This window comes from Myxine glutinosa, chromosome 1 (assembly GCF_964187855.1).
Source record: "Myxine glutinosa chromosome 1, kmMyxGlut1.1, whole genome shotgun sequence".
Classification (NCBI taxonomy): Eukaryota; Metazoa; Chordata; class Myxini; order Myxiniformes; family Myxinidae; genus Myxine; species Myxine glutinosa.
In genome coordinates this window covers 339,000,904-339,028,251 of record NC_136261.1, presented here as the reverse complement: position 1 = coordinate 339,028,251, position 27,348 = coordinate 339,000,904, and the positions used below count along the sequence as shown (strand labels likewise).

Genomic DNA, 27,348 nt, shown 5'->3' with positions numbered 1-27,348 from the left:
TGATTCTGACGAATCCTTGCTTCGTCCAATCGGCTCAAGTAAGAGCCGTCGGCCATCTTGAACCCCGCGTTTCGGATATCAACGAAGGTTTTGCCACGTCATCTTCACATCAACATCCTACCGTCTGTCGGGGATGTGTATGCGCGACCGCTTCGTCTCCCATTACGTTGCGGGTTCGCTGAGTGAGCGGTGAAGGTGATCCTCTGAAGGGCGCCGTTGTACAGTTTCAGCGGGGCGATCCCCATTGTCAACTGTACGCGCTTCGGATATCGACTGGAGAGCGAGATTCGGGCTTCGACCGGATTTCATTCTATCGACCGCTGGAGTGAATCACATTCGCCTTGGGAAAAGTTAGAGACATTGAGGAGTGTCCTTTCACTTGCTGGCCACGCAGTGAGTTACCTGACTTTATATAAGAGATGTGTATATGTATATATATATATATATATATATATATATATATATATATATATATATATATATATATATATATAGTGCACTCTTAATGGCCATCTGTTATACCATTATTCTTGTGTGTGATTTCTAATACAATATTGTTCATTTTTAATCATTGGTGTGGTTTCACTATTGATTTTCAACACAGGATGACATTTATTTTTCTGCCGGGGCTCCTCTCAGGGTTCGGAGGTCACCGAGACCCGGAGATTGTAGAGGACTCCGTAACAGTGTATGTATGTATGTGTGTGTGTGTGGTTTTTTTGGTGTGTGTGTGTGGTTTTTTTTGGTGTGTGTGTGTGTGTGTGTGTGTGTGTGTGTGTGTGTGTGTGTGTGTGTGTGTGATCATGGGAACAGGTTCTAGCATCATATTTCATCCAATATTACGCTGGACTTGTGTTTGGCAATTGCATAATGTGAATAGGTATGTGGTTGTTGTCCATCAATTATATGCAAATAGTTTATTGGCAAATAATACAGAGTCCGACACAGACAAGAACATCAAATTCTTTTTGAGAGACATCTGCGAAAGAACGGTCAGCAATTCAAATATTAGTCTTACATGTCATGCAACTCAAGGCCATCTTTATATCTCGACTTCCATACAGACAAAAAAACAAAACAAAACAAGAATGTAAACTACAACAATGCGAAAACTTAAGTTGCTAGAGGGACATTCTGGGGGAATAACAGCACAATGCCTTCATTCAACAAGGAATAAAATTCGGGGAAACTCTTCAAGTCGCTCTGCAACTCAAAAGCATTAATTTTACAGGAAAATCCTGAAATCTCTAAAAATGTACTTTTTGTTGGAAACTAAAATGGGGAGCGAGTAGGATCACAAAAAGCTCTGCAAAGCTCTGGGATGCAGACTTGCATCAACACTGTTCATGGCTTTTATGCAATGCATAATGTTGCTGATGTTAAACTTCACAAAACTACTAAGCAGTTCTCAAAAGTTGTAAATCTGAATAGTATTGCATTTGAAAAGTCACATGAAATTAGTATATCCAAGGCTATTTATGAAACATGTAAAGCAGACAAGTGACGTTATTTAAGCAAAGTTAACGAGAGTTACAAATGCATCAATGGCAAACAATTGTGTGGCAGGAAAGGCAATGTCAGGGTAAGAACGGTTCAATCAACGGATAGAATAAATACACAACAACTTTCTCAAATTTATAAACCACTGCTATATTTGCAGTCGCATGACTGCAGTCAAATTGCGAAACACAGGTTTTAACCTTAGTAAACCCAGTGGTGGCTTGTGATGGAATTACACCATCATCACAAACCTTGGAACTTCAAATCAAAGAAATACAAATGCAAGTGAAATGCATCCTCAACAACAATAAGCAAGTCATGGGGTCAAATTAAATCCATTTCATAATTACACCTTTCATCAACATCACACGACCAAGTGCACCCAAAAAAAGACTCCCACCTATAACCTCTTCCAATTCCCAAACTCAAACTATATATCTCTCTCGAGGCAAACTTTAAACAGGACTGGGCTTGTTTTACCAGCAGTGCTTCCCTGTGCGAACCAAATAACATATCGAATACATTGTACACGAAAGTGAACCTCAAAAAAAGCCTTCCAAAAGTTGCTACTCGTCCTTTAATTTCAAACAAACTCGGAAAGCAACGACATATACATATATATGGGAGATTTAAACAGCGTGGAGAGAAATATGCAATCGAAAAAGGGGATTGGGAAAATTGGGATTGCTAATCTGCTGTGGTTTGAAATGGGATGAGTGTTCAGACAGGTGAGATAGGGGATGACACTTCAGATCTCCACGTCCAAGCAGTGGTCATAATCAACCATTAGGACAGCAGCAGATTCACTGACATCTCTGAATACAATTTTTATGGTCCTATTTAAACAAATAGCAAAATGTTGCTTCTTCAAAGCAGCTTAAATGACTGCATTGCTTTAATGCACACAATACTCACACGCATTATGTTGAGGGTGCAGCTGTACTGCACAGTGCCACCGGAAGTATACCGTGTACTAATTTCATACAAGCACCTATTAACAAGCAAGCTAGTTTTCAAGCTGCAGAATAATGAAGTAGGAAAAATAACAAAACTTACTTTAATACATACATTCTTTACGGATCATTGGTTGCAAGGCAACAAAAGGCAATGGAGAAATTCTGCATTTGCAGAATCCAATTACGACCCGGAGTGTGGTATTTACAGAGCTGTTACTGAATGGAAGAGCTTCAGCTAAGCTCTTCAAGCTTCAATAATGATTATATTTATTTTGATCTTCATCTCTGCTCTTTATTATTCAGTGCTATTCATCGCTCACATCTCTGTCGTGTATGGTTTACAAAGCCCTCAAATTGTTGACTCAGAAGGGGTTGCCATTCCAGCCAAAGTTGTCACCAACTTGTGGTGGCGATGAGTGCTGGGAGCAAGGGGGGTTCTCTCCCCTCTCTGCTGCCGACGCCAAGCAACCACCCACAGCTTGAGAGTACCGGTGAGAAATGAAAGATAATGTGAAAGGAGAAAGGGGGTAGGAGATGGGTGAAGGGAGAGGGGGAAGAGAAAAAAAAATTAGATCAAACACAACGACCAACAAATTGTTCTGTATTGATCAACAAAGTTTTGATGATGATCCAAAACATATTGGCGATGATTATATTGAAATGAATGAAAATGATGGCGATGATAAATTTTGTGTGCAGGTTTTAGTGCTGGCAAAGACAGGATAACTCGGCACCAACCAATAACCCGCCCAGATGATAAGCTCAAAGTGGCTGTGCCCATCAAACCCTTGCCTTTACGACAATACAATGCAAAAGCAGGAAATGTCCCAAAATAAAAATGTGCAAAAGTAGTGAGAAATGTAACTGAACCAGGAAATCGCAAATGAACACCAATACACGAGTTTTGCAAATGGCTAGCCATGAATGAAGCCAACAAAAAGTTTTCACCAGTAATAAATAATAATAACCACGAAAATAATGATTGAAATAAAAAGTTTCTCAACACCCTAAAAAAAAACGACAAAATGCTACACCAGATTGGAAGCATGCAATTCCCAAAGAAAAAAAGAAAAGAGGAAGAGAAGAACCCAGCACGGAGTGGCAGGAGATGGACATGAAGACAGAATGGTGTTTAATACGTACAAATCAGGGGCTACAGGAGAAAGAACCAATCAATGTGGCAGGCGGAACAGGAAACTAAGAGCCCTGGGACAATGAAGCCCCCCTGCACAAAAGCCTTCCATCTGCGAGTAACGTGATGCAGGCATCTGTGAGGGTGACACGTTTCAAGGGCCAATGTCTGTTGATGCAAGTCTTTTATCCTCTGAACTGTGGAAATATTTCTAGGCAGAAAAAATAAATTTATCACAGTACACAAATTGGGAATTGAGGAGCCTGGAAAGAAAGGGAGGTGATCAAGGGTTAAGAAAAAGAAAAGAAAGTGACTACGAGTTGGAGATGGCAAGTGGTTTGTTTAAGTCAAGGAGTAACAGGAAAATAAAAAGAAGAAGAAACAGGAGCGATCAGACAAAAGAAAAAGGGGAAAAGATAGTTTGAACTATCCAAAAAAATATTTTGATACCTTTTCCTCACCTGATGCTTTAGGAGAGGGATTGCAAATCAGCTACTTCACATTATTTAATTCATTTGTGAATATTGAAAATCTCATGACGTCAAAGTGCAGAGCAAACAATTGTGTGTATACTCTAGTCAATTGGATAATCCTTCAAAATAAGGCACACTGGAAACTACTATACGACAAATATGTACAATAAATTGGAACCTTGTACAAGAGTAGGTTACAAAATACGATTCTTGCCCATCTGAATATATACGTTTCAAGGCCTCGGTAGTGGCATGAGGGATTGAGGTGCCCGGTACCCAAGGGCAATCGTCCCTTCATGCCCCAAGTGCAAGGACGAATTCGAATTGGTGAAAAGAATCATTTGCAGAAATCTTTGATTTATTTCTCTGTATAAGCATTAACTTCAACTCTACAGACAATTGGATCACCGTGGTAGATGGCATTAGTCATACTGTGCGAGATCTGCCATATTTGTATGTTCACTGATGCGCACAGTCATTGTGAGGTCAATGAAAATGTTACTTTGGGTGACATTTTAGGAACAAAATATGGCGACCGGTCCACACCCATTATTTGTCCAAGACTCCCTCTATTTTGTCCTTCAACCCTGCTGTTGGTGTTTCCTCCTTCTCTGTGCTGTTGCATCCTGATCCATTCACTGTTCTAACTCTTCCACGAGCCTTGACCTTGTATGCTAACAAAAAAAAAAAACCAAAAAAAAAAAAAACCCAAGACCGAAAGTCTAACAATGGCGTAGCCAGGCTTGTAATATATTGTTACGTTTGTAGAGGGAAGGCAATACCTTAGTCCAGGTAGAATTGTAGAGGTAGTGTGCTCCACCTGTCGTGAAGAAGAAGAAACCCCATGTATCATGATCTTGTTGTATCATGTTACATGTATCATGAAACCCCATGTATCCCCTATTTGATCTTGTTGCCAGACATTCAGTTGATCACCACGCCTTTGCGGACGACAATCAGCTGTACAAAGGAAGCACGATTCAACAAATCGTGCCCACTGTTGAAGTGTTAGAAAGCTGTATTGCCGACGTGAAGGCGTGGATGACCCAAAACAAACTTCAGCTGAACGATGCTAAAACAGAGTCTATGATTGTAAGATCGCACAGATGTCCTCTACAATGTTCACTTCCTACCACTTCATGTTGGTGAAACCGATGTAAACTTTGTTTCGTCGGCCAAGAACCTTGGTGTGGTTTTCGACTGTAACATGACATTTTCCAAGCAAGTACTTCAAACTTGCAAATCAGCATACTTTCAGCTGCGAAAGATCGCATCCATTCGCCACTTTCTTACTCCTCAAGCTGCTCTAACTCTGGTCTGTGCCCTTGTCCTCTCAAGGCTAGACTATTGTAATTCTTTGTATGCTGGCTGCCCTCAGTTTCTCTTGGATAAGTTACAAAAGGTTCAAAACTCTGCCGCTCGTCTTGTCTGTAAGGCGAAGATGTCTGACCATGTTACTCCGCTTCTTGAATCTTTACACTGGCTGCCTGTCTCTGCTCGTGTGCAATACAAAATTTGCACACTATGTTATAAATCATTGTGTGGAACGGGACCTCACTATCTCTCCGATTTGCTCACTCTCTATGAACCTCGGCGACGGTTTCGTTCAAGCGACGACTCTATGACCGTAGAGCCGCCGCGCACCAGCACCAAGTCGTTTGGCGAGAAATCCTTTTCCTTTGCTGCACCTCTGCTCTTGAATGACTTGCCTTACTCTGTTCGACATGTTGACTCTCTTCCTGCCTTTAAAACCTCCCTCAAAACCTATCTGTTTCACAAGTCTTTCAAAGTCTAAGTCCTGTTTTCCCTTTGGTTTGAGGTGGGACAGAGATCGAGAGTATGTCTGTGTATATGTGCAGGGGAGGGAGGGGAGGAGAAGGGGGAGTACACATCTGTAGGTTTTGAATGGGGAGGGAGAGGAATAGGGCAAGAGTGAAGGTGTGTCTCTGTGTGTGTGTATGTTTGTGTATGTGTGTGCGGTGTGTGTGCGTTCGCATGATAATGTAAAGCGCCATGAGGGTCGTTTACTCTGCTTGATGGGGCTATATAAGACTCCTTTATTATTATTATTATTATTATTATTATTATCATAAGTAGGGATCCGGTAGACCATATGTCGTGTAAGAGCGTATCTTTGTTCCCATCATGAGGAGTGGGGTTGTGTTAATTAATTAGGGATTATGGGTAATTAATCCCCTGTATGTAATGGCCTCTGTTATTTTTCCTCTGTTCATGATGACACCAGCAGCACACACACCTAGCAAGAAATCGTGCATTTATAACACTAAATAAAACCAACCGGAACAAGACGTTGAACAATACCGCTGGCACTGCCAGCCACGACATCGTCACATCAAGTAGGCAGGGCCGTAAGGCCACGCCCCGAAGAAGAGTGATTGGTCCGGGATTGATTGGAGCAAGGACTGATAAGACGGGACTATTGGATTGGTGGAGCAGGCACGGATGACGTCAGAGCCTCGAGTATAAATGAACGCTCTCCCCAACATTTTCTCTTCTCATCTCTTGACTTCCTCTGATCTTCTGGCTTTGCTGGTGAGCAGTCATGATTTCGTATCTCGCTCTGCTTTGGGATTTCACGGCGAACGGTTGGAGTTCATAGCGCTCCTGCGCGGGCGGGGATGTAGCGCTCTTGCGCCGGGGACATTGGAAGTCTGGACTCTGGACGATCGGGTGGACGAGCGTGACTGAGTGAATGAGGGTGCGTGGAGATCTTTTTCCCACCAGGGCTGGTGCCGCGTCCGGATTGCACGCTCGGGGCCTGGACGATTCTGCCGAAGTTCAAGAGCAGCTCAGAGCTAAGTGCCACAAAACAAACACACATTTTTACGTTCGTTCTTTTATATTTCCCTTTGTCTGTATACGGGTCTGTGTGGGGATGTCCCGTTTAGGAATCTAATTTTGCCCTGTTTTATTCTGTTACTGGCATTGTTCAATAAAACCGGTATTTTTGTACATTTTAATTGTGTCTGGTTTGAGTTGATTATCGCAGGTTCGAAGCCGTCGGGTGTAAGCCATCCAGGTAAGTTCGTCATTCTCCTTTCCCTCGCGTGTAAAGAATACCGTCATCATTGGATTGAACGCCTTGGAGTAAAAGCTTGTTTGGTCATCCGTGTCGCGGTGTTCACGACAGGGTAGACAAACGACAATATTATAAACCACAAACACACCTGCTTAGCTTTTTAAACAGTCGCTAATGCTGCTTATAACATTAAACAAATAAATTTGGAGGAATCTCGACATCCATGAGGAAAGTTTTACTTACAGAACTGAGGGAAGATCTACTGTAATCTATATACCCCAAAGGGTTGGAATAATAACAAGCTGTCAAAAAACCGAGGCGAATTCCTTACTTCCGCGGTTGTTAGTCCGTACACCGCTTATCATCGATTCATGAACCATACACTGTTTCAATCCATTAACTTTGTATTCATGACATTGGGATTTAAGTGTTATGGTCATATTTAATATATTATTATTACGAGTACATCCGCAGACTCCAGGAGGGGCAGGAATTGTCATTGCTATTTGGGGTACATAGATTACAGTCGATCTATGGTCTGGTGTAAAGAACATTGGGTGTGTGTTCATTTACCAAGTTTCTTGTGGAGAGATCGCCAAGTGGTTTAAGCATTCGAGCAAGCATTCCATTCAAAACCATTAAAAAACGGCTGGCTTGGCAAGCGCTAGCTAGCTGCTTGGTAAAGGAGCACACCCCGGGCTTCCTCCCTTTCAGTTTCGTTTTAAACAGGAGCGAGTTTCAAAAGTTCACAACGAAAAACGCAACGTTAGCGCCAGGAAGTGTCACGTTATTAACCTAATACTTATGGGGTACCTAGAGTACAGTAGATCTTCGCTCAGTTCTGTAAGTAAAACTTACCTCACGCATGTCGGGATTCCTCCAAATTTCTTCATTTAGTGTTATAAACAGCATTAGCTACTGTTAAAAAAGCTAATCATACGTGTTTCTGGTTCATAATATTCATTACTGTTCATTACTTCTGGTGGAGGCCGTTGCTCCCACGAAAACGCCATGATAATGTTACGGATTCGGCACTTATTATTATTGTTGTTATTCTTATTATTGTTGGTTCTAAGTATTATGGTTATTGTTGTTTAAGGGAAATGGTTATTGTGGTTACAAGGTTAAAAGCGCTCATGGAAAAGAGACAGGAAGCCGGAAGACGACGATAGAGAAGAGGAAGAAGGCGTGAGGAAGAAAAAAAGGCGTGTCTTGAAGCTCCGTACCGAGTGTGGTCGAGCTAACGTCGCGAGTGAACTTTGAGTCCTTGAAAGGAATTTCCTGTGATCGGGGTTATCGCAGTAGGATTGAGAAACCTGCTTAGTCAGGTATAGGCATTGAGGTTCCGGAGAACCCTCGCCTAGAGGCGTCGGCTCGAGTAAGAGCCGTCCGCCATTTTGCATCGCGCGCTGCGTTCACCGAAAAAGGTTTTGTAAAGCGGCAACTTTTCTCACCCTCCGGTCGTCTGCCGGGGACGTGTGTGCGCGAAAGCGGCGTTTGAAGAATCCGTTGCAGTTCGCTGATTGAACTGCGAACGTGCACGTCTGAATCGCGCCTTTGGGATTTTCCCTTTCCGCCGCCAGTTTGATGTTGGTTAGGACCACGTGACGCTCCATGCCCTGCCTACACCTCCTTACTCGCCTCGTCGCTTCTTCGCCTCATCGCCTCTTCACCAGGATCCCCTTTGAGTTATAGAGACATTGAGGAGTGTTCTGTCATATTCACTGGGAGCGCAGTGAGTTTTATTACTTTAACAGATGGTACCATCTTGAGATATCGATTGTATTGTGGATTGCTATAATTGTTGTATCGTTATCCCTGTGTGATTTTTAATATATTATTGGTTTGTTGATAACTCCTGGTGTGGTTTCCAGATTGGTTTCGACACGGAATAACATTTTTTCTGCCGTGGCTCCTCCCGGGGTTCGGAGGTATACCGAGATGAGGAGGTCGGGGAGTAACACGTAACAATAAGCTATTTATATCCATTGACTCGTTGGAAAAAAAAACCCCTTGAAGAGGTGGGATATTATTGGTATTAATATTGTTTTGTAATAAAATTAATATTACGCTATTATCGTTAGTTTTGTTATTCGAAGCAGCCTTGGAAAAACGCTATGATAAAGCTAACTTAATATGGCTATACACCTCAACACGCAACCTATTGATGGCAATGGCGGGGAAAACCCGCTCGGGGGAGAAACCCCCTTGGGGAGGGGGGCAAATGAATGCGCTACAACCTTCATTGTGTAACCCTTCATCATCCTGTCAAGTTTGGTTGAGATTGGATAAGTAACGACAGAATGTATTGGCATCAAAAATTCATCAGACAGACAGACACAAATGGTGTATTTTAGTATGATTATTCTAACGAAAACGATACTACTGAAACGATACACTATTGTATTAAGAAACCTGGGCTTAATTTGTCCGAAGCAGTCCGAAAGGTAGGCATAAGGCTTATATGTACCGTTTTGTTGCAAGAAACGTAACGCCGATGCTTTCGATATTTGATCATCATTTTAACAATCAGTTTGTTTGTGTTTCACACTGAATGAAGAATGTAAAGGTGGAGCATGGCAATTGTGATAGATGACAGGTTCGACGATATGTTCGGCATGAACGGCACAGGAATCAAAATGGCGGAGTGTGGAGAGTCGTACTGCCGTAATGACATCCGTTACGTGTTACCTCCCCAAACCCCTGTCATGGTGCCCCTCATAGTCTCGAGAGGGAACGCGGCAGAAAGATTTGTTATTTTTAGTGTTCTAATAAACCATGGAAAAACCATACCAATGCAATTGTGAAGAACAAAACAAGTAATTGTATTAAGAACTCTCACATACACAATAATAACACTATTAAAGAAAGTATAATTAAAATATGACTTGCATCAAATGATCAATACATCTGATGGTACCATCATTCCCCAATGCTCTCAAAGCAATAAACTCACGATACGCCAAACGTGAGTGGAATGTAACATTCCCCAAAGTCCGTGCATGGATCCCCACGCTGGTTGAAGTCCGAAGTCGTGCAGAATGGCAAAACAACACGCAGGTATCGGCACGGCGGCGGATGAGGAGTTATGAGGTGAGAGGTCGATATGGGAATTGAGCCGATATGAAAACCAACGGCGATCAACACAATGATGTCGATATGGGAATCCCAACGACCAAACAAGATGCACCAAGCAGATGGCCTCTTTGAGGACAAAATGGCATATCAGCCTGTAATGGAGACTCTTGTTTTCCCGCCAACAATAACTCGCGTTTGGTAATAAAACCTGAGACGCAGGTTTAATTGCAATCGCAATATAGGACGATGTTGCGGGCAATCCCTTTCACGCAAAGCCTCAACTTATTCGCGACCAATTTCAAAAAAGTCCGCTCGCAGCCTCGATGCGACTCAAGGCTGTATCTCTCTCATGGCCATCTTCTCCTCTCTCCTCCTCTCTCCTCCTCTTTCCTCCCTCCTCTTCCGGTTTCGCTTTCTTTGCCGTGTTTTCCTTTTTCCTTCAAAAACATTTCTTTTTACCTTTTTACTAAAGTCATCTCCATTCCACACAAAAATCTTAACAACAATATTACCTGAAACTAAAAATCCTACAAGTAAATAATCAACAACAAAGGCGGAAGTGACGAATCCGTAACATATCAGACGTAATCACATCACCCTGTCATGTGACCAGATCCTCATCTCTGATTGGTATACGTTTGAGGGGAGATACATACATACATAGACGGACAAACACTGTTCTAGACGTCTTTGCCCTATGGGCTACGCCGTAAAAATGGTTGATCTCGAGAAGCTGAAATACACTTGTTCAACCATTCGAAAGAATGTAATTATGCTGGTGTTAACAGATGCAGCGTGTACTCCAGCCAAGTTGAGAGAGCGATTGTTGCAATTGATGAACATCGCTTTGACGTTCCTCACACTGAGTCTCACCTACACCACTGAGATGGCCCAACATTACAGCTACATTGTCGTACATTTGAGCGTGCCAATCAAGGACATTCAAGCCATCTTGATGAGGTTTCTCAAGGATGATTTCCTCATACCGAGCAGCATCTTTCTTATCAAGCTCCAATAAGTCAATGAATGCTTCCTGCACATCCTCTTTTCCTGTGCCAAAATCCAGTCGGATGTACCGAATTGCTTCCGACAACTGCTCTGTGTGGGACACATCAGGAATCAAGTTAAAGAGAATACCAAAGTATTTTGTCTCTTATCTCTCTTAATATCCTGCTTCAAACTGTATTAGCGAAAAGTGAAAATAAATCATTTTAGATGTCATGTGATAGAGAAGACACAGAGCGTGGATTTTCTCAAACATTCAATAGATGGCAGGCTATCACTGGATCAGAGGTTGCTCGGAACTTCAAAACTACCAGGAAATTTCCCGGATTAGGATAGTCCAAATAATCGACATGACCACTTTGAGCAAGGTTTTATGAGGACAGCAGCTTGATCATGTCAAGAAGTCATTGTAGGACCTCCATCCAGCGATGTTGCTCGTCTGGAAATAGCTTTTCCAAGACCTTGTACACACCTCCCGTTTCCTCAGCACCCTTTCCATTTGACGATTGACTTCCGACGGTACAGATTTTCCTCATGATTTTATTCTCCATATTCCAGCATGAGAACCTGGCTTGGGATTCAATGGCTGATCTTGAAATTGATGGCCTGGATGTAAATAGCAAACAACACAAGCAGAATGTGGCCTCCTTTTGTAGTGCATACAATAGCTATGTGCATGAGACCCATTCTCCATTTAGGCGCAGGAGGCATGTAGGAAAATGTTATTTGAACGCTTGGATTTGGAAGACGGTCAGAGAGCGGTACTCAGGATTGCAAAGCAAATAGCGAAAGAGAGGTGTGATGTGATGGGGGTGAGTTGCTTGAAGGATGAAGTGGGACAAATCGTTGTGGACCCAGATGGAATTAAAGGAAGATGGAAGAGATATATGGAAATACTGTTGAATGCAGAGAATGAATGGGATGGCAACATAGAGAGTAACCCAGTTTTAGGACCGGCAGAGAAGATAACCGAGAAGGAAGTTGAGGAAGCGATAAAAGCCATGAAGAGTAGAAAAGCGGGAGGGCCGGCGGGAGTTGTGGGAGATACAGTCACATGAAAAAGTAAGTACACCCCATGTAAAGTTTTGACTTTTTCAACATATTTCAACATACAGCTATTTGATCTTTATTTCAACAATATTTATAGATAAAAGTGATATAATATAACAAATATCATGAAACATTTACATTTTGTAGTCCATTGTATAATTTATATAAACATAAATGCAAATTTCGCATGTGGAAAAAGTAAGTACACCCTTGGCTCTCATAGGTGGTATTGCCCCCTTTGGCAGAAACAACCTCAAGTAGGCGTTTCTTATAACTGTATACCAGTCTCTGACATCGACTGGGAGAAATTTTTGCCCACTCCTCCATGCAGAATTCTTTCAGCTGTGTGATGTTTGAGAGGTTTCTTGCATAAACAGCTTGTTTCAAATCCCCCCCACAACATCTCGATGGGATTTAGATCCGGGCTTTGACTTGGCCATTCCAGAACCCTCTATTTCTTTCTTTTCAGCCATTCCTTGGTGGATTTACTGGTATGTTTAGGGTCATTGTCATGTTGCAAGGTCCACCTTCGGTTGAGTTTCAACTTTCTGACAGATGGCCTCACATTATCCTCAAGCACCCTCTGGTGCAATGATGAATTCATAGTGGATTCTATGATGGTGAGCTGCCCAGGCCCTGATGCAGAAAAAGCTGCCCCAAACCATATTTCAACCACCATGCTTTATAGTTGGTATCAGGTTCTTGTGGTCAAATGCTGTCTTTGGTTTTCGCCAAACATGTCTTCTGCTACTGTGGCCAAATAGCTCAACCTTTGACTCTTCTGTCCAGAGCACATTGTTCCAGAAGTGCTGGTCTTTGCCGAGGTGTTCATTGGCAAACTTTAGTCTTGCCCTGATGTTCTTTCTGCACAGCAAAGGTTTCCTCCTGGCACACCTCCCATGTAGATCAAATTTGTACAGCCTCTTTCTAATGGTAGACTTGTGCACTTTGACATCAACAGTGGCGAGAGCTACCTGTAGGTCCCGTGATGACATTCTGGGGTTCTAAGAGACTTCTTTCAGCATCTTGCGGTCTGCTCTCGGGCTGAATTTGCTGGGGCGGCCTGGCCTGAACAAGTTGGCAGTTATTTGGAATCTTCTCCACTTGTAGATGATCTTCCGGACAGTCGAATGATGGATTTCAAATTGTTTGGAGATCTTTTTAAATCCCTTCCCAGACTCGTAGGCATCTATAACCTTCTTTCTGAAGGCCTCAGAGAGCTCTTTTGATCCAGGCATGGTGATGCCACACACTTCAACAACAAAGAGTAAACCAAACTAAATGTCTGAGGTTTAAATAAGACAGGTTCCTCCAAGATCGTCTCCAACGATGTTCTAATCATTTGCACCTGAGCAGGTGCACCTGATTCTAATTTTAGGTATTTGAAGTAGTGATAAATGTAGGGGTGTACTTACTTTTTCCACATGCGAAATTTGCATTTATGTTTATTTAAATTATACAATAGACTACAAAATGTAAATGTTTCATGATATTTGTGATATTATATCACCTTTATCTATCAATATTGTTGAAATGAAGATCAAATAACTATGTTGAAAAAGTCAAAATTTTACATGGGGTGTACTTACTTTTTCACATGACTATGTCAATGTACATACTGCCAGGTCTACATTCTTTCTTTATAATACACCACCCCGGGGGTGCCATGGAGGATTTTAGGTGCAGAGACTAGAGGAAAATTGTATTTTTAACAATACTAGTGGACAAATAAATACATATTTTTTCATCGATAACACGAAACGGAATTCATTTCCGGAAATGAAAAAAGTACGTTTTTGAAATGGAAAATTACTAACTCCACATAAGCATCTTCCATTTAAAGCCAAAACAAATCCCCATTTATCTACCCCATTCAGTGAGGGGTATATTACCAGAAACTGAGGATTTTTATTTTTGGCCTTAACAAGAGACATAGCACAAATAAAAGAAGCTCTCGCTGAACTGATTGACATTTTTTGGGCACGTTCATAGATTGAAAAAGACAGAATGCCATGGAACATGATCAACAATACCGAATCTGCGTACATTTTACTCCATGTGGTAACTGTAAATAGATAGATGTTATAAATTTAATTCGACAATAAAGCTGATCAAACTTTTATTCTTCCTGACTTTCAGCACCCCCATTCGCCTGGTGCCCGAGGGCAATTGCCCCCTCTTGCCACGAATGCAAAGACCATTAGAATTGGTGAAAATAAGGAGGGGGGGGGGGGGAATTAACTTTTGGAAGGCTTGCGAACAATTAACTGGACAAAATGAAAGGGTTCAAAATAACCATCTCCTCCAGCACCTCCAACCCACCACCGCCTTTTTTTTTTTTTTGTTTTTTTTGTATACTGAATCGAGGCTCGTGAAAGAGCTAACATTTATTTCACAAACAAATCAACCAGACAAACAAAATATACAAAAAGAGGGAGCGGAAGACAAGATGGGGAGAGAAGGGGAAGCACACAACCACAACATTTGAGAGCAGGGAGAAGTGTGGGAGGGAGAGGGCTTGGGGGCAGGAGGCGTGGGAAGGGGAGGGGGGGGGGGGGGAGAGGTATAAAACACAAGGGGACCGAAATTAGCGGGGGTAGAAAAGATCAAGGTTTTGGATGGGGGAGGATAAGATGGTGGTGAACAGCTGTTTTAAAGACCTGGAGGGTGGAGTGGGATTGAAGAGAGTGAGGGAGTTTGTTCCAGAGGCGGGAGAAAAGAGGAATGAAGGAGTGAAGGTGAGCAGAAAGTCTTGATTTTGGCAGTTTAACCATAAGAGGGTTGCAGGCAGATCTTGTGCAGCCTGTAGGAATATTTGGGGGACAGAGCCCAGAGAGAGCTGGGGGGGCAAGGCCAGAGAGGAGTCGGTAGAAGATGGAAAGACCACCAACCTGCCTGCGGTGAGTGAGTGAGTGAAAGGCCCTTGGAGTTAGCTTCATCGCGGGAGATTCCAATGATTCTGAACGCTTTGGTTTCAACAGCGTGAAGACGAGCTAGGTGTGAGGCAGGAGCACCAGACCAGAGGGGAGAGCAGTATTCCATAGAGCTGCGGATGAAAGCCTTGTATGTGGTGAGGAGCTCAGGTGTGACAAGGAAGGACTTCGCACGACGGAGGATGCCCAGTCGGCGACTGGCTTTGGAGGCCAGATTTGAAATGTGGTTTTCCCAGGAAAGATCATGGCAAATAGTGAGACCCAAAAGCTTGAGTGACAGAACTTCTTGGAGAGGATTATTCAGAAAGTGGATGGGAGGGTTTTCCAGTCGGTCTTTTCGGAGAGACATCGTAAGAGTGTGAGATTTATCAGGATTGAAAGACATGTTCCATTTGTTTGCCCAGTCTGTGATTTTGTCCAGGTCTGCAGAGAGTGAGGAGGCTGCAGACTGCCGATCTGAGGGATGAGGAATGGAGCGACAGAGAGTAGAGTCGTCAGCAAAGAGATAGAGAGGATTTTCAAGAGAGTCAGAGAGATCATTGATGAAGACCAGAAAAAGCACAGGGCCCAGAACACTACCTTGGGGAACTCCAGCCTGAACAGGAAGAGGAGATGAGAGAAACCCATTCAGGGCCACACGTTGACTACGACCAGAGAGGAAGTCCGCCAGCCATGCGTGGAGATTTCCATGGATACCAAAGGAGGAGAGTTTGGTGAGCAGAGCAGGGTGTCAGACCGTATCGAAGGCACGTGAAATGTCAAGGGAGACAGCGAACTGTCTCTCCGCCTTCTTGGAAACTTGGACTCAAGATTGTTTTGATAACTATTACAACAAAATTAACTTTATTATTGTGTTACTGTCTTTATTATAAGGGAAATCATAATATTATGATGTCACTTGCAAATAAACCCATCGTTTTACCAAGCATATGGCTTTGTTAGTAGACCTAAAAATTACGGTTGGGAAACAGAAGTGTAATTTCGTTTGTTTGTTTGTCTGCACGTACTAATCTACTGAACGGTGAAAGATAGGAGGAATCCTCTGAAACAAAAAATGTCGGGACGGGCCCCGGGAAGGTTATAGGCTAGGTGGCGAGGCCGGTCGAGGCCGCCTCGGCCGGGCTGGGCCCATTTCACAATTAAAAGTTGAGCTGAATTATAGTAGTAAATGCATTTAAAAAGAACTAAAAATGTCGGGACGGGCCCCGGGAAGGTTATAGGCTAGGTGGCGAGGCCGGTCGCGGCCGCTTCGGCCGGGCTGGACCCATTTCGCAATTAAAAGCTGAGCTGAATTATAGTAGTCAATCTTCTACGGCCGCGAGTAAAAGCTGAATTATAGTAGTAAATTCATTCAAAAAGAACTAAAAATGTCGGGACAGGCCCCGGAAAAGTTATAGGCTAAGTGGTGAGGCCGGTCGAGGCCGCCGAGGCCGGTCGAGGCCGCTTCGGCCGGGCTGGGCCCATTTCACAATTAAAAGCTGAGCTGAATTATAGTAGTCAATCTTTTCTATGGCCGCGAGTAAAAGCTGAATTATAGTGGTAAATTCATTCAAAAAGAACCCGTGCAACGCCGCGTGCTTTCGGCTAGTTGCCAATAAATAGAGATACCAATATCTAAGAACCATACCCAAATAAAATAGGGCCTGTGTTTTGGATGAAGAATCATGACAAATGGCCTGAACCGTGTACATGTACCGGTGCAAACGCCATAAACTTGCAGACAATAGATTAAAAAGAACGAATTTCTCAGCAAATTCGATTTCAAAAATTGTACATTAATCCTCGAGGCTCTAAAACTAAGTTCAGTATTTGAAGTGCAAAATAATAAAACTGTGGAAACACCAATATGTTCAGAAAACGAATCTACATCGAGCTGATCAAACATACAAGCTGGGCAGCAGATCATGGGTTCCACCACATTAATGTGACATGAAGATGGTGGCACTCATGAGAATGTTTCCAAAATTTTCTCTAGTTTACAGCAATTAAAAACCATGTCCATTAGCTTATGCTATTTTGCCGCACATTGGTCTCCATCACGAACATTAGATGTAGAACATGAAGAAAAAAAGTTTACGTGTATAAAATGATGCCGATTGACAGCATAATGATTGAGTTGTTATGGAAGATGGTGATGGATAGACATATCCAGGGTGCAAAGCCAAGGGAGGGAACTGGTGCAAATTTCTTTCCCACGTTGAAAGAGTCGGCTTTTTCTTTCGTTATGTGGGCAGAAGTGTTTTGGGAAGATGGCTACTAGCAATGTCTCAAATATACCGTATTTTTCAGTGTACAAGTCGATGTGGAGTACAAGTAAAATTGGCTACCTTCTCCATTTTTCTTTCCTTCCGTCATAGATAAGTCGATTTGGAGTTCAATACGAAGCCAGATCAACTAACTGTCAGTCAGAACAATAAAGGTGATACTTCCTCCCTGACTCTGCCTACGATACTTCCATGGTCATGAATATTGATGAAATGTTTTGTGCATATTATTTGAATTACTTTGTGACACGACCTTTAAGATCAATTAGGAATGTAAGTAGTTTTTCAACATGTTTGTTACAATAGAGAGGGGTACAGCATTTCAAACAAGCTACTGGATCATTTATCAGCACTGGTTCATAACATTACATTTTGCCATTCTCGAACACATTTCTCGCCGACACCGTATTTCCTGTGCGCAGCCATATTCCCGCCGCCATTTTCCTCAGCGAACTTAAAAGCTGCCGTGTCTGACTTGAGTGACTTTACAGGAATCATTTTGAGATGACGTAGTAAGGATGGAGACATATTTTTGGGGATTTAAAGTGATGAATCAAATGTAATTGGTGAATGCATGCTCGTTGTTGATTGGATTTGCATGCATCAGTGAGCAGATTAACGTTTGATTTTTCACCCAATCGGTAAACGTCCTGGGCAATGATTTCTGTAGTGCGTTTTAATTTAGCAGTTATACAACTTATTTCAGGAAATATCATAATTTGCAAAAAAAAATCATTTATGCAATTTGATGTATTAAACAATAGATACGTCGATAAGTCGAGGCCCGGACTTACGGGGAAAAAAACATATCGACTTGCACACCAAAAAATACGGTAATAATAATAATAATAATTCATTTATTTTGTATAGCGCTTTTCCAGAAGCCCAAAGGCGCTTTGACAGAGTGGCAAACATAATGCATAACAATACATGAAAACAACAATTGCAAAAAGACAAGAATCAATAGGGAAATATTTAAAGCAAAAGGAGGGAGAAGGAGAAGAGATAGTCAGGGGTTAAATGCTGTGGGTTGAATGTTGAATGCAGTGTTGAACAGGTGGGTCTTTAGTGATGTTTTGAATGTGGTGAGTGAGGAGGAGTCTCTGATGGTGTGAGGTAGTGAATTCCAGAGGGTGGGAGCAGCGATGGAGAAGGCCCTGTCCCCCCAGGATCTGAATTTGGTCCGGATGGAGGGGGTCAGGCGGTTGGTACCAGCAGAGCGGAGGTTGCGGATGGGAGTGTGTCTGGAGAGGAGGTCAGCCAGGTAGGATGGGGCCAGGTTATGGAGGGCTTTGTATGTCAAGAGGAGGATTTTGTACTGGATTCTCTGGGGGATGGGGAGCCAGTGAAGCTTGTAAAGGACGGGGGTGATGTGGTCACGGGTCCGGGAATGGGTGAGTAGACGGGCAGCGGAGTTCTGAATGTATTGGAGTTTATTGGTGATTTTTGAGGGTGAACCATAGAGGAGGCTATTGCAGTAGTCCAGACGGGAGGTGATGAAGGCGTGGATGAGGGTTTCTGCAGCCGTGGAGGAGAGGGATGAGCGGAGACGGGCAATGTTTTTCAGGTGAAAGAAGGCTGACTTTGTGATCTGTTTAGTGTATTTGTCGAAGGAAAGGGTTTGGTCAAAGAAGACGCCAAGATTCCGGATGTGAGGGGACGTGGATACTGGGATACCGTCGATGTTGAGGGCAAAGTTATGGGTGGATTTTGTGAGCGTTTTTGGGCCAATGATGATTATTTCAGATTTATCACAGTTAAGCTTGAGGAAGTTGATTTGAAGCCAGGATTTTATTTCAGTGATGCAGTTTGTCAGGATAGAGTGGGTGGCGGTGGAGACGGACTTGGTGGAGATGAAAAGCTGGATGTCATCGGCGAAGCAGTGGAATTGGAGACCATGACGGCGGATTAAGTGACCGAGGGGGGACAGGTAAAGGATGAAGAGGAGGGGGCCAAGAACTGAACCTTGGGGGACACCTTGGGGGAGGGGAGCAGTGGGGGATTTGCAGTTATTGATGGAGATGAACTGGCATCTGTCAGAGAGGTATGATTTAATCCAAGAGAGGGCAGTGCCGGTAACGTTAAAGGTGGATTCAAGTCGGTAGGTGCTCGCATTTGTAACAGCAATTCAAATCTGAGTGCCAACCCTGGAGCTGTCAAGCATCACAGACAGGTCGGTGATCTGAGCGAAAATGACTAAAGTGCATCCTTAACATGCTCTTATCATTGACCTAATCACATATGAACCGTGCATTTGGACCCGTCACATAAAGGACCCGTCGCTTCGTTAGCAGAAATACCAATCTTTCCGTTGTTACTGGGGAAAAAAAAAAATTAGGCGGTGTACAGATACCGTCATAGCTGTGGACCCACTTCACTAATGGGAATATTAATGGAGGGGGAGAGAGAAAGAGGGGAGAGAGAAAGAGGGGAGAGAGAGAGAGGGGGGGGGAGAGAGGAAGGCGTTGCAAGTCGCAAGTTGGCATTTGCATTTTCGCCACATGCATAATAATATACAATCCGTCCTTCGGTTTTTGGTTTTTTTTGGAATAACAAGCCTTCCCGTGAGTTCCCTCAATCCACTGTCATTGAATTGAAATCCGTTCTCAAGTTATAACATGACAGATAGACACAGCTCCTTTTATAATGTAGCTTTTTCTGTGCTATACAATTGTCATATACTAATACTACTACAACAACTACTACTACTACTACTACTACTACTACTACTACTACTACTACTACTACAACTACAACTATTACTACTACTACTACTACTACTACACATGTCCAGCAAAAAAAGGTTGACCCTTTTGCACTTTGTACCCTCATGAATAATGAATATGCTACTTGTGCTTTATATACTTCCCACTTTAATGCACATCTTCAAATGTACATTGAAGTAGGATATTAATTGTCATTTTTTAAACAGAAGTGATAATAAAAAGAAACAAAGAGGCAATACCCCTGGCGCTCACCTGGTAGAATAAACAGTATACTCCACTAACTAAATGTATTTTAAACCAATTTCAATGGTTGCTAGAAGACAGGGCAGCATGTGGAATCATACTAACATAATCATGAGACTTTAAACAAAAAAAGAAATACCCACCCCCGGCACTCCTCCCACCCAGTGTACCTCCTCAGACCCCAATTTTTCAAATGCCTTGAACAAATATTGGTACATCAGGGATGACGAAGGTTGTGGTGAAGTTTCATCAGAATTGCATGTGTGGTTTCTGGGAAAAAAGCAAATACCTATTTTGGGCATTGGGGGGTGGGGGCAACCGCCCCGTTGATCCCCAAAAGGGCAGATTTTTTTTAAATGTCGTGAACAAACGTTGGTACATCACGGCTGATGAAGGTTGTGGTTAAGTTTCATCGGAATTATGTGTGTAGTTTCTGAGAAGAAAGCAAACACCGATTTTGGGGGGCAACCCTGCAGTACACCCATAAAGGGGCAGATTTTCTTTAATGCCATGAACAAACTTTGGTACATCACAGGTGGTGAAAGTTGTGGTGAGGTTTCATCGAAATTGCGTGTGTAGTTTCTGAGGAAAAAGCTAATTCCTATTTTGGGGGGGGTCAAACCCTGGATCCACTTTGACCCCCGGTAGACCCCCTTAGACACCGATATTTGTTTAATGCTGTGAACAAAGTTTAGTCACAACACAACAAATATCATTTGTGCCAAAGTTGGTCACAATCCCATCAGCAGTTTCGGAGAAGTTTCAAGTGTTTACGGACTGACGGACGGGCGGACGACCCCCATCGCATCAGCTCCCATAAACTTTGTTCCAGGTGAGCTAAAAAACCAACAAGGTCTATTCGAATTGGCTGAATAAAAATAGGTGAGAGTGGCCTCCACAGTCACTTATACATAATGAATTTAAATTAGCAGGTATTCCAATTAGCGAGAGTTCACTGTATCGACACCATTGCTTTTAATGAGCTGAACTATAAGCAAAGCCACGTGTACACTTTGGAAAACAATGTACAGCACCTTCAGAAAGTATTCAAACCCCCTGACTTTTTCACATTTTGTTATGTTACAGCCTGAATTTAAGATGGATTAAATTAAAAAAATTGTCACTGATCTACACAAAATACCCCATAATGACAAAGTGAAAAGATGTTGTTTTTACAAATTCATTGAAAATGTCATACAAAAATATCTAATTTACATAAGCATTCAGCCCCCTGAGTGAATACTTCATGCACCTTTAGCAGCAATTACAGCTTCGAGTCCTCTTGGTTATCAGTTTTGCATATCTGGATTTGGGGAATTTCTCACATTCTTCCTTGCAGATTTTCTCAAGCTTTGTCAAGTTGGATAGCATGTGTCGGTGAACAGCAATCTTCAAGTCTTTCCACAGATTCTCAATGGGATTCAAGTCAGGCCTTTGGCTGGGTCACTCAAGGACTTTCACGTTCTTGTTCTGAAGTCATTCCAATGTTGCTTTGGCTATATATGCTTGGGGTCATTGTCCTGTTGGAACATAAATCTTCACCACAGTCTATGGTGTTTTGCACTCTGAAGCAGGTTCTCCTTGAGGATTCGTCTGTATTTGGCTACATTAATTGTTTCCTCAATCCTTACAATCTCCCAGTCCCTGCCGCTGAAAGGCATCCCCATAGTGTGATGTTGCCACCACCATGCTTCACGATAGGGACAGTGTTAGATGGGCGATGAGCTGTGCTCAGTTTGTGCCAGACGTAGCGCTTTGCATTTAGGCCAAAGAGTTCAATTTTCATCTCATCAGACCATTGTATCTTTTGCCTCATTCTCTCAGTCTTTCACATGCCATTTTGCAAACTCTAGGTGTGCTGTTATGTGCCTTTTTCTCAGGCGTGGCTTCCATCTGTCCACTCTCCTATAAAAAAATAACCACCTTCAGAGGCCATTTTTCCCCGCAAAGCGGGGGTTGGCCTTTTTCGGGAACATGGTTGTTGTTGTTTTTCGGTCCCCTTTTTGAAGCAATGTTTTACGGCCGGATGCCCTTCCTGACGCCAACCCTTTTTGCCGCCTTTAACGACAAACAGGGAATTACTTACCAGTGAACTGGTACTCAATTAGCCGACCTCGGAAGGATGAACAGGCTGAGTCAACCCCCCTGGCGTTAATTCAGCGATCGACCGGGATTCGAACCCAGGATCCTAGGATCCTAAGCCGGCACCCTAGCCGCTAGCCCAACACCAGGGTTCAACAACACACAACACTCTCCTATAAAGGCTAGATTTGTGAAGTGCTGCAGAGATTACTGTTATCCTTCTGGCAGGTTCTCCAATCTCAGCCAAGGAACTCTGTAGTTCTGTCAGAGTGATCATTGCATTCTTGGTCACCTCCCTGACTAAGGTCCTTCTTGCTCAGTTTGGTTGGATGGCCAGCTCCAGGAAGAGCCTGTGTCGTTCCATGTTCTTTCCATTTCCTAATGATGGAAGTCACGATGCTCTTGAGAACTTTCAACACTCTAGAAATTGTTTTAAACCCTTCCCCAGATCTATACCTCCTCACAATTCTATTTTGAAGTTCTACAGACAGCTCCTTGGACTTCATGGTAGAGTTTCTGGTCTGACATGCATTGTCAACTGTGGGACCTTGTATAGAAAGGTGGGTTTCTTTCTAATTCATGTCCAATCAATTGAATTGGCCACAGGTGGACTCCATTCAAGTTGTAGAGACATCTCAAGGATGATCAAATTGAGCTCAGGTGCATCCAATTTCCTTTGGAGTGTCGTAGCAAAGGGGTTGAATACTTATTGACTCAAGACATTTCAGCATTTCATTTTAATTAATTTGTTTAAAAAATTACAAAGAAATATAAAAATTCCACTTTGACATTATGGATATGTATATCCATGACAAAACAATCTCAATTTAATCCATTTTAAGTTCAGGCTGTATTACAACAAAATGTGAAAAAGCCAAGGGGTGTGAATACTTTCTAAAGGTATTGTATCGTGATCTCCTTTCCTCTATTAAATATGACCACTTTGATCCTCATTTTTTATATCGACCCCTATCTTTCTGCTTCTCCACATATTAGGGGACAGACGGCCATCTGCACTGTGAAATTTTCACTTCAATTCCAATCTCTCAAGAAAGAGAAGGACAAAGCCATCTCTTTGAGAGAAAGGATAGTGTTATCCACTTCCATCCTATGGGCCATTTAGTTTGCTATCATATAAATGTCACACAAATTACAGTTTCTCACCATCATGATCACAGCAATATTGTCGCACGATGAGACAAGCTACATCACAGAAATAAAAGCCAATAAATAATTATGTAAGATACCTTATCCCATGTAATTAAGAATACATCAATTCCTATAGATTGAAAAAATTGATCCCAGTCCTGAGAAAAGCTGTTTCACCATTACAATCAAGAGGAGCATGATAATGTAAAACTGGCTGGCGACTGAAGGATAAACTTCAGCTCACTCAGCCAGCTGAATTTGCCAGTTGTAATCAAAATGAAACTGGGCAAAACCCCAACTCTTTTAGGATCAGTATATTCTCTTACTATACACTCTTAACAGCCAGCTCTCAGCATCTGTCTTGTTCTCTACAAACCTGTGTTTTTCCAGGCCAGAACTGCTTTGCTATCACTTGGTGCACCACATCAGGAACCAGACAGGCGATGAGGATCAGTGGCACGAGTAACCACACCTGCATTGAGCTCAGCAGTGAGAGGAACACGCCATGCATGGCCTGATCATGCAGGAATAGCCTAGGAAGTGAAACAGAGAGGGTCAGGCAGATTCCCTCGGCACCTGCAAACACAACTAACACCATGGTTTTCAGCACGCTTGCAAAAACATTTGGTGCACCCAAAGATCAACTGTAGTGCAGGAACCTGAAGATTCTGGAAACATAATTAAAACATACAAGGAACGAAAACACTCCTCTTACGATTCATCAAGTCTGCTGCTTATCACATGGTCATGGTCTTTCCTTTAACACCAATAGTGTGTTCATCTGCTCTATATACACCTCTTTGCTCGTTTCCAGGATATTATTTGAGGGGCACATGCCTGCATCATGGAAAATTAACCAATGGTACCAAATTCACAAGATGGTGTCATAACTGACCCTCCAACTATGGAGCAGTAGCCTTCTCCTCAGTACAAGTGAAGGACTAATGGAATCAATAATTGCAGCAGATGTCAAAAATCATCTCATTCTTTAACTCTCTGATCTCCAAACATCAGTTGTTCGCTTCTGTACACTTCAGTACACATGCTGCTTATTTGATGTCAACAATAGATAGATACCGTTCTGGTGTTGTTGGCTTAGCGGTTAGGGTGCCGGCTTGGGATCCTAGGATCCTGGGTTCGAATCCCGGTCGATCGCTGAATTAACACCAGGAGGGTTGACTCAGCCTGTCATCCTTCCGAGGTCGGCTAATTGAGTACCAGTTCACTGGTAATTCCCTGTGTGTCGCAAGAGGTGACTAACAGGGTTGGCGGCAGGAAGGGCATCCGGTCATAAAACATTGCTTCAAAAAGGGGACAACGGTGCCCGAAAAAGGCCAACCCCTGCTCTGCGGGGAAAAATGGCCTCTAAAGGGGGTTCTTCTTTCTTCTTCATATTGTTTTTGGCACCATTTCTCAATGGTGAAGAATCGCTTAAAATGAAAAAAAATTCTCGTATCTGGATTCAGATCTTGAGGAAAATCGAATCAATTCATCCTTGATGAATCAACCCGTCTACCAAATTTCGTCCGAATCCATCCATAACTTTTTGAGATATCCTGCTCACAGACAAACACAGGGGGTGAAAGAAGACAGGGGTGAAAACACAACCAAATTCCATAACCAAATTGCAAGATTTCAAAGACACAGAGGGCCTGAAATGCCATGGGCTCAAGGAGGAATAAGATTGGAAGTAGTGGCACCTTTCTATGATGGACGGGTAGGAGGGTTGGGTGAAGGGCATGACAGCCATATTCCGTGGCACTTTGGATGAGCTGAGCAGCACAAAGGAAAGACTTAACCTCCCTGCAGAGAATCTGATATGTTGGCTGGCTTTCGAGGCTAGTTTAAAGATTTAATCTGCCTGAGACAACTTGTAGTTGATAGAAAAGCCCTGGAGTTCTCTCTGAGAGGCTGACCATGGAAATCCATTTTGGGATTCGCCAGCCTGTCCTTATGGGAGGAGAAAGTGAGCTTGTGTCTTTCTTGTTTTTAGACATGTTTCAAGTAGATGACCAGTTAGTTTTCTTGATATCGGCTAAGGGAAATGCAGCTGCAGCCTGCATGGCATAGGGGGGGATGAACTACTCTGTACAGAGTGGAGTAGTCCATCAAGTGGTTCAATAGCATAAGGCAGAGGCTGTTAATGCATATGTAGAATATAATTTTTCTCAGAATGCGCCCCTGAGAGTTATGACATCTAGAGATTGAGCATGGGAAATAATTATATCCAAAGACCCCTGCTGCTTGCAAGTGCACAGGAAATAGGAAATAGGAAATAGTAAGTCTCATGAATTTCTCAATACGATTATCTGACAATTTGGGAATCGGGCAGTGTGCCAGACATGAAATAAATGGAAGATGTCCAGTGACATGACCCTGCTTTATTGTTGAGATGAACGGTATCTATCTATTGAATGAATGAATGAATGATCGTTTTAAGGCCATTTTCCCCGCTAGAGCAGGGGTTAGCCTTGCGGGCCCCATGACAATCATGGTTCCCTGTTTGAGGCAATGTTTTTATGGCCTGATGCCCTTCCTGACGCCAACCCTTGGTCACGCTCTTACGATGCGCAGGGATACGGTGTAGCTATTCTAAACCGGGGTACACAACGGGATCATTCATCCCAGCAAGCTGGTACTCAAATTTGCCGACCTCGGAAGGATGACAGGCTGAGTCAACCCCCCTGGAGTTAATTCAGCGATCGACCGGGATTTGGGCGGGAGGGGTGGCGGGGGAAAGGAGGCATTGCCATATTTGGTAACATAATAAATTGATGGCCCTGTATTATTGCAAAGTATTGCAAAAAATTCCAAAATCATTGTAAATGCCTTTTTGCTCACCAATGAAATCCACCATAAAACAGCGAGAAGACGACATAGAATGTGAGAGTGCCCCAGATGACAAAGTGGTTCACCCATGTCCAGTAGCGCGTATCCAAGGCAAGCTGGAAAAGGAGAAAAGTAAAGCAACAAGCAAAAAACAAAATAATTGGTGCAAAGTATGAATGGAGAACTTTTAAATGTAATACAGTAACAGAAACAAGATATAGACATTTTCAAGTTATCTTTTGCTCTTACCTTTTTTTCTTTTTTTTTTGTATACTGAATCGAGGCTCGTGAAAGAGCTGACATTTACTTCACAAACAAATCAACCAGACAAACAAAATATTTGCCATATTTGGTATTGAGCATGGGAAATAATTCTATCCAAAGACCCCTGCTGCTTGCAAGTGCATAGGAAATAGGAAATAGGAAATAGTAAGTCATATGAATTTCTCAATACGATTATCTGACAATTTGGGAATCAGGCAGTGAGCCAGACATGAAATAAATGGAAGATGTCCAGTGACATGACCCTGCTTTATTGTTGAGATGAACGGTATCTATCTATTGAATGAATGAATGATCGTTTTAAGGCCATTTTAAATGGTCGTTTAAGGCCATTCGTTTCCTGTCGATCGTTTCCGGTCGAGGCTTAATCCTGTCGATGCAAAACTCTAAACGTAGGAGGGACTCTGCATGGCGAATACTTTATTGATAGCTTTGGCATCGTAGGTCACATGGTTTGGCAGCCATATTGGATTAAAGGGAAAAAAATTACGTTAGGATCCATAATTAAAGTTTTCTCTGAAACTTCTCAATGAAAAAAAATGAAACTTGGCATATGTTATCAACTGCCCATGGGGTATGCAGTATATGCTGATTATGATGATGCCG

The 27,348-nt window shown here is 42.7% G+C and overlaps 1 protein-coding gene across 3 annotated transcripts in view; it reads right to left on the bottom strand.

Moving 5' to 3' along the window:
* Nucleotides 1–902: 902 nt before the first annotated feature.
* Nucleotides 903–27,348, bottom strand: part of LOC137412600 (phospholipid-transporting ATPase IF) — a 145,438-nt gene continuing 118,992 nt past the window's right edge. For 2 of the 3 annotated variants that reach the window (XM_068097906.2, XM_068097907.2), the window contains 3 exons: nucleotides 26,473–26,576; nucleotides 24,008–24,164; nucleotides 903–2,934 (listed from right to left, as the gene is read on the bottom strand). In XM_068097906.2, coding sequence (XP_067954007.2) covers nucleotides 2,806–2,934; nucleotides 24,008–24,164; nucleotides 26,473–26,576 — 390 coding nt within the window. In that variant the 3' untranslated portion in view covers nucleotides 903–2,805. Of the gene's footprint in view, nucleotides 2,935–3,599; nucleotides 3,725–24,007; nucleotides 24,165–26,472; nucleotides 26,577–27,348 lie in introns of all 3 variants that reach the window. The other variant, XM_078769823.1, reaches the window with a different exon arrangement.